Here is an 8,444-nt window from a genome sequence, read left to right on the forward strand (position 1 = left end):
GAATGGATAGAGGTTAGGAGAAAAATAGGGTATATGGAATCACAGAAAAGAGTGGGAAAATGGGAGAGTTTTAAGAAGGATGAAGCCATCGATATCAAATGCTGATGGGGTCGCCCATACTAGGTTACCAAAATGTGTCTACTGGAGGTAGCAACAGAAAGGTCATTCACTAGGAGAGTGATCATCTGTCTGGGTTTGCTCGGAAATGTCCCCATTTATGCCTGTTGTTGAGCATTATTGTTATTAGTGGCCCCTGGTGTCTAAATCTGGATAATAAATTATACGATCACCCTGGTCATTGGTTGGTGAGAGCCATCAAAGATAGACTGCAATAGGTGTAGAGATGAACTTTGAGGCGGTGTGGTGAGGCTAATAGAGAGGGGATTTTAAAATCAGATGGATGTCGAACTAGACAGATTTTAAAGACTCTTCCAATCCTGGGACTAGTGCATAGCACTGTTTTCCTTTACTCTTCTAAGTCCTTAAGAATCAGTGAGAATCAAGACTCTGTTATACTTCTTATTTTCGCACATTACAGAGCTAAGTGCTACTTTCTTTCAAATTAGTTTACTAAGGCCAGCATTTTGTAAATAAACACTTTTGCTGTTCTATATTCATTCTTGAAAATGAATACTAGTCACCTGAACTGAACCTCATCTCTTCCACATCACAAAGGCAAAAACATAAAGCAGAAGTGTGTGAGGTGACTGTCTCCCTGAAGAAATTACTGCTAGTCCTAAATTAAGTAAAAGAATCATTTTTGTCTTTAAAATTATTTTGTATGATATGGCATTAATAGTTAGGTTGGAAGTAAATATTCTGCCTCTTATTGCATATACTGTTTGATCTAGGAAAGCGAGGGGAAAAAAATGCATGCCTGCAAGTTTTTTTTAAACCTAATATGTTCTGAGTTTTAGAACTTCTAAGTTAGACCAAACCAATGTCTGAGAGAGCTTAAGCACTTATATTAAAGACGCAAATAATATGAGCACTTGTCTGTATACCATTTAGGTAGAAAAATCCAAGGGGATTAAAACACTCAGTCATTTAGTATGATAATCTCTAGTTGCATCCATGTTGCTGCAAATGGCATTATTTCATTCTTCTCTATGGCTGAGTAATATTCCATTGTATATATGTGCCACATCTTCTTTATCCATTCATTTGTCGATGGACATTTAGGTTGTTTCCATGTCTTGGCTATTGTGAATAGTGCTGCTGTGAACACACGGGTGCATGTATCTTTCTGAATTATAGTTTTGTCTGGATATATGCCCAGGATTGGGATTGCAAGTCAGAAAGAGAAAGACAAATACCATATGATATCACTTATATGTGGAATCTAAAATATGACACAAATGAACCTAGCTGTGAGACATAGAGAATAAACTGGTCGTTGCCAAGGGGGAGGTGGGTGGGCGAGGGTTGGATTGGGAGTGTGGGATTAGCAGATGCAAACTAGTATATATAGCATGGAAAAACAACAAGGTCTTACTGTAGAGCACAGGCAACTATATTCAGTTTCCTGTGATAAACCGTAATGGAAAAGAATATGCAAAGGACTATGTATATATGTATGATGGAGTCACTCTGCTGTACAGTAGTAATTACCACTACATTATAATTCAACCATACTTCAGTAAAAAATAAATTAAAAATAAATAAATAAGTAAATTTATTTCACCAAGGGAAAAACAAAACAAACGAACAAAAAACAATCATTATCATAAGTAAAATAATATCTCAGGACAACAGAAAAGTTATACGAAAAAATGACTTTTAAGTCCATATGGATATTGGGTTAGGTAGGGAGACAACCAAGAGTTTCAAGTGCCCTTGCCTTTTGTTTTTTAAAAAATAAGTTTATTTATTTATTATTTATTTATATTTTTGGCTGTGTTGGGTCTTTGTTGTGGTGCACGGGCTTCTCCTTGTCGTGGCTTTTCTTGTTGTGGAGCACAGGCTCTAGGCACACGGGCTTCAGTAGTTGTGGCATGCGGGCCCAGTAGTTGTGGCGCACGGGCCTAGCTGCTCCACGGCATGTGGGATCTTCCCGGGCCAGGGCTCAAACCCGTGTCCCCTGCATTGGCCAGGCGGATTCTTAACCACTGCGCCACCAGGGAAGTCCTCAAGTCCCTTTGTCTTTAGTAGACTAGTAAAACCACTTGTAAATGTCCGCACATGGGACCCTTTCTCGCTGCTGTTGAATTTGATTACTGAAGGTCAAGCTTCCAGCCATAAGCCTGTCCTTTCCTCCCTGCTCCAGTTTACTGAGTTTAGTTTTGAGTAATTAGGTACTGTGGGGTGAAAACAGGGTGACTTTTAAAAGTCCCTTTTTATTGTTAAGCTGCAAATGGCTGCCTTTAAAACAGGTGGGGGAGGGCGTATTTCTGTGAAAGAAACTGTTTGAGAAAAGAAGCTAATGGGAGGCCATAATGTCTCTGGATAGGAGGCCTGTGAATAGCCCCATAAAGCAGGCGGTAACAGAGGAGGATTCTTCTCTCTTCTTGGGTAATTCATAAAAAAGCAATCTATTACTAATCTGACCATACACTATCATGTTAACTAGTCAATGTAACTAAAAACTTCCTAAACGTATTGCAAATACTTGCATACTACACACTGAAGTCGTCAATAATAAAATTATGCCAAATATCCTCTTTTAAAGAAAATATACCCTTTATTCTTCTAATCAGATCTGCAGCATAATATACTGCTTTTCTGAGTTCCAATTAACTTACCCAGACTTTCTTTGTATCATCTCTGTTTCTCTTGTGTGCATTTGTTTTGCAGTAAGCAATGGCCTCGCTTTTGCTTCTCTTTGGGATGGCCGCCACCACATAGGACCTGAATGTCCTACTGCTTTCCAGGAACAGAAAGAAGACCCTCTATTTGTCTGTTTCAGTGGCAGCTTGGTAGTAAAAAAACTGTTGAATGGGCCACAATTTCAGCAGACCATCACGTGAATGGGACCAGTCTCTTTCCTTCCCAAGTATCAGAAATTAAGCACTTGGAAAGGAGATTTGGCCAAGATGACCCATTTACAGGCTGGACTCAGCCCAGAGACTATAGAGAAAGCTCGCCTAGAACTGAATGAAAACCCAGACGTTTTACACCAGGATATTCAGCAAGTCAGGGACATGATCATCACCAGGCCTGACATTGGATTTTTACGCACAGATGATGCCTTCATCCTGAGATTTCTCCGAGCCAGGAAGTTCCACCAAGCAGATGCCTTTAGACTCCTGGCCCAGTACTTCCAGTACCGCCAGCTAAACCTGGACATGTTCAAAAACTTCAAGGCTGATGATCCTGGCATTAAGAGGGCCCTCATCGATGGGTTCCCTGGAGTGCTGGAAAACCGCGATCACTATGGCAGGAAGATTCTTCTGCTGTTTGCAGCCAATTGGGATCAGAGTAGGTAAATGTAGATAGCGTCTTTATTTGTTTTTTCTTTTTCCTAAGCATTGTCACTGCATGTTTGGGGCTGTGTGCCTTTACAGATAACGGGCTCTTGTTTAAAAGTATATATTCCACACGTCCACAAGGAGAATTTTAAGGCCACAGGTCTTTTACTGTCATCAATAGGTGATTACAGATCCACAGCAATGTTTTGGAACAAAAGAATCACAGTTTTAGAATTATAAGAGACCTCAGAAGTTATTCTATTCATCAAAGTGGGTCATTTGTTTTAATAAAATGGAAATCTGGTCTTCTAGAAGAACCATATATTCTGTCTTTAGGGTTCTCATCTTTAACAACAACAACAAAACTGGATTCAGTAGATGGCTTTAAGTCAAGTGTTTTTAACACATGAACTAATTTCTTGGATCCTCTCCATGACTTTAATATCTGACCTTTCTTCTGCGTGCCAGACCTTCCCATCCAAATGCCTGTCAACCATTTCTCCCGCAAAGTCCTATAAAGAACCACAAACTCAACATGTCCCAACTGAGTGCAGCATCTTTCCCACTCTCCCCGCTCTTCCATCGCTCCAGTCTCTCGAGCCAGAAATCTGGGTGTCTTCCTGGACCGCTCCTTGCCCTTGCTGCTCACATCCAATTAATTGCCAAGTCCCACCCCTTTCTTCTTAAAACCACCTCAAATCTCTTCACTCTCTTTGCCCCCATGGCTACTGCCCTAGCGTAATTTCTCATTATTTTCTCACCTGCATCACTGAGACAGCCTCCTGAGTGGAGTCCCTGCCTCTGGTCTAGTCTCCTCTGAGCCACTGCAGTCTACCGTCATCAGAGTAACCGTTCCAAAATTCCGTGACGTCGCTCCTCTCATTAAAATTCTTCAGTGACCTGCAAGGTCTCTTCCAAGTAAAGTAAAGCTCTGTACGATCCACCTTCTGCATCTCCTGCTCCTCTTCACCCTCTGCCCTTTTTCATGTTCTCTGGCTGGAAGTGTAAAGCCTTGTCTTAAATAGCTGAGGTTTCAACATGCCTCCAAGCCTCTGGACTTGCCCCACCAGCTACTTAAGGGAGGGATCAACCATTTCTTATGCCAAGTCCAACCATCTTGGACATAACCTGCCTACTGACTCACACCTATCTCTATGGTTCTTCGGGAAGGTAGTCTTTACCTACTCCATCCCAACCTGTTTCAGTGAGGTGCCTTCCTCTGCTCACATATTTCCGTTAAAGTAGTTACAGTTGGAGTATAAGAACCACTGTTATTTTAGTTGATATTTCTGAAAACATACCACATACTCTGCTAAGCATTTATATGTACATATATTATCTCATTTAATCCACTCAAGAACTTTGCATGATGGGTGTTCCTATGATCCCTATTTTACATTTGATGACACAAGGTCTTGAGAAGTTAAGTAACTCATTCAATGTCACACAACTAGTGAAATACAGAGTGGGGTTGACTTGAGAGCAAGTTATCTTAACCTAGCTTTACTGTAATTGCGTGTTTGCTTGTGTGTTCTTTCTTACCCCTCCTCCCAAGACTGCAGGTTCCTTAACAGCAGGAGACTGTGCCTTTTTCATGTTTATCTCTTGGGCACATGGTCCAATAGGCAATAAATGTTGAATGCAAAAGAATGCATGAATTAATCTCCAAAACTTCACCTGTGCCTTGAGCTCTCACAGGGGGATCATATTGAAATTATGGTATTTGGGGTTTAACTTTAAAAATATACCAAAGAGCCCCTCCCCCAAATATAATTAAAAGGAATTTCTAGGGCGCCCCTTTAGTGCCTCATATGACTATTCCTCCCCCTAAAAATGATGATTAGGATGGGACACCTTAGGGACCACTGGCTGTTTTCTGGCTGATAAACTGGAATAGAGCAGTCTAACCCTGAAAAGGTATTTGAATGTTTTAACACTATCAGAGTCTAGAGATTGTTCAGGTCTACACCTAGGCCTGGGCTGCCCTGCCATGTCTCTGTTCTGTTATTCCATAAGCATTAAGGATGAGCCTCTTGTTACAATGCTCTACTGATGAGAAAGATTTCCAGGTCTTTACATTCACGCATATATCATCCACTCAAAAAACATGTGACAAGTGTACACTTTGTGCCAGGGCTTGTGCTAAGGCACAAGGACATGATGAACACGATGAAAATACAAGGTCCCTCCAGCAAACAACCCCTTGGGCCACCCACTGTCCAGTTATGGTGCAAACACATAGACAGCTAACTCCCATCTACCACAGGAGAATTCCTTTTGAGATGTAAACCATCAACACAGGACATGAGTATTAAACTAGAGGGAACAGCCGTCTTCTCGAAAAGGGCACATGAACACTTTGGATTTCGAAGCAGAAAAATCTGATGATTCTGGAGAATGATCATGCTGACTTAATTTGTGCTCAGTTGAACGTGTTGGAGAACTTGTATCTGCTAAGACAGATGATGCACAGAACACCAGTAAGCGATGATTTACACATGAGGAGATAAATCATCATGAAATATCTTGTTTTGTATTAGTCTTTGGTCTGTATGTACCTCAGAATGTGTTAAGAAGCAAGAAGAAACAAGTCTTTAGGGGAATAATTCAAATCTTTATGATTAAGATAACCTTGAAAGAGTTACTTCACGTCTCTGTTCCTCAGTTTCCTCAGGTGTAAAATAAAAAGCTTGAACTAGGTAATCCCTGAGATATCTTCTAGCTCTAATGGCTCATGAATGTGAAGCTCATTCAGCCTGATCCTATGGATGGAGAGGGATTTTAAAATTCACTTTATAGGCTCCTGATTCACTAGGTTCTTTGAAGTAATCCCTTCTTCTCTCACACACACATACACAACACACACACACACACACACACACACACACACACACACACACACAATCTCTTTCTTCCACCCCTCCTACCCCTCCCAAAGCTGGGTCTACTTGAGGCAGTTTGTTTCAAATTGTAGAATACTATTTGTTCCAAACCACTTTGGCTTTAACAAGAAGGTGAACGGTAAGGCTCTCTTACTGATAGCCAAAGATGATTAGAAGCAAACAAACCTCAGTTTGAACCTGGATACTGTCATGTGATTTACTGGTTATATGACCTGGGACAAGCAACCTCTTGATGGTTATTTAATAATGTAGTTGGGAGGACTGAATGAAACAAGGCATTTAAGGTACACAGCGCATTGCTTGGCCCATGGTAAACAATTAATGTTAGCTTCTAGTATTATCACAAACACTGTTAAACCTCCCACTACATGTATAATAGAGCACAGATGGTAAATAAGTTAAAAATAGAGACAGGCGTACAATATTTGAGAACAGAAGTGTGCCGACGAGTGTGATCTGCCCCTTGCCCAACCACAGCACTTGTTAGCTTTCTGCCCAGACGTGTTCCCTGTCACACAGACCTAGCCTAATGGAACCTTGAAGGACTGAAGAGTTAGCAAAGCTTTGCAAAATGATTACTTGACTCTCGTGGGGAGCCCGAGGTGACTGGAAAGTGATTTGAATGCCTTATGTAAAAGGTTTACTGAGATTAAAATGGTTATTAATATTTATTAAAACGATGTAAATCTCATTCATCTAGACCCAGACAGCCTGAGTAAGAGCCCAGAACAGTGAGCGATGAGAAGTGCTACCCTCCAGGGGCATGTGCAGGGCTAGGTGTGCCCACAGAGCACAGAAGTCTCCGAGCACAAACTGGCCTCCTCAGCCGACTTCTGTCTTTCCTGAGGCTGCCGGGCTGAACCGAAATGAGTTAGATTAAATCAGCACCTACCTACTCATTCATACAATGAAGCTGGCACCTCCAGGGTCAGCAGAGTGTACATTTCAGCTCAGCAGCCTGGTGTGTAACGGAGACCTAAGGAAACGCCATTGTTCAATGAGCCTTTTGATCTTTTTCACCTAAATTCATAACAATATTGGCAAGAATTCCCAATTTGTCCCCTAAGATCTGATAAAAAAGACACCTATTTCTTGTTTCCTTATGAGTTGCATACTTGCACGGGGCCACACAGCCTGATTTGCCCAGGAATGCCCTTCCCACGAAGGGGAAAATGTGAGCACAGAAGAACTCGTCTATTTTTTTCTGGATTTTGCTCAGTTAACAAAAGAGCTAAAATTGATTTTTTTCTGGGTTTTGCTCAGTTAACAAAAGAGCTAAAATTGGTCAGGTTATTTTACTTTCTGGAGCCTCAATATTATCAAATGGAAATGGATCTAATATCTGGCAAGTGGAGCTGTTGCAAGGATTAACCCCAATTACTCTAGTTGATGGTGTCCAAGGGGAAGAATAGGATAGTGATTAAATGCACAAAGCCTGAAGCCAGATGGCCAGCTTCAAATTCCAGCCGCCTCCTAACCAGCTATACGATCCTGAGCAAGTTGCTTAAATTCTTATTATCCTCAGTTTCTCACCTGTGAAGTGGGGATGACCATGATCATAGATTAGCACTAGTCAATAAATGGCAGTTGTTTCTTAAGAAAAAAACTCAAAGCAGGCAAATATCTAGGATATCAGGTCACAAGATGTTGTTTCGAAGGGCAGCAGAATTTGATACCATTACTAACTTTCCTCCTCCTGAAAAGTATAGACAATACAGCTAAGACCCCAAGCCACCATGCTCCAAAGTCCTCCATGGTAGCTCAGTTGTGGCTAGCAGGCTCTAAGAAGTCACCTGGTCTTAGTGCCCCTACCTATTATGTTTACTATAGTCTCAGGATATCAGAAAAGCATTGCGGGGGGAGCAGCCCAGGTAATAAAAGCCCCACAGTAGACTACAATAGTATCTGTTGGTGCCATGTGCAGACCAGCTGGTCCCCAAGTACTTTAATGGGGGACAAAACAATTGGAAATGCACTGTAAATCAAAATATATAAAATTACACTGGACATTCTTTTGTCAGTGTATTGTTTGTTTCCCACAACTGAAAGCTCAAAAAGCAGCAGCCAGGGCTTCCCTGGTGGCGCAGTGGTTGGGAGTCCGCCTGCCAATGCAGGGGACACGGGTTCGTGCCCC

The 8,444-nt window shown here is 41.5% G+C and overlaps 1 protein-coding gene across 1 annotated transcript in view; it reads left to right on the forward strand.

Moving 5' to 3' along the window:
• The window catches only part of CLVS1 (clavesin 1), a 161,740-nt gene that overhangs the window by 9,434 nt on the left and 143,862 nt on the right, over nucleotides 1-8,444 (forward strand). Inside the window, exon 2 of the mRNA XM_007471473.1 lies at nucleotides 2,794-3,421. Within this exon, the coding sequence (XP_007471535.1) occupies nucleotides 2,967-3,421 (455 nt within the window). The 5' untranslated portion in view covers nucleotides 2,794-2,966. The remainder of the gene's footprint in view (nucleotides 1-2,793; nucleotides 3,422-8,444) is intronic.

This window comes from Lipotes vexillifer, unplaced genomic scaffold (assembly GCF_000442215.2).
Source record: "Lipotes vexillifer unplaced genomic scaffold, Lipotes_vexillifer_v1.1 scaffold165, whole genome shotgun sequence".
NCBI lineage: Eukaryota > Metazoa > Chordata > Mammalia > Artiodactyla > Lipotidae > Lipotes > Lipotes vexillifer.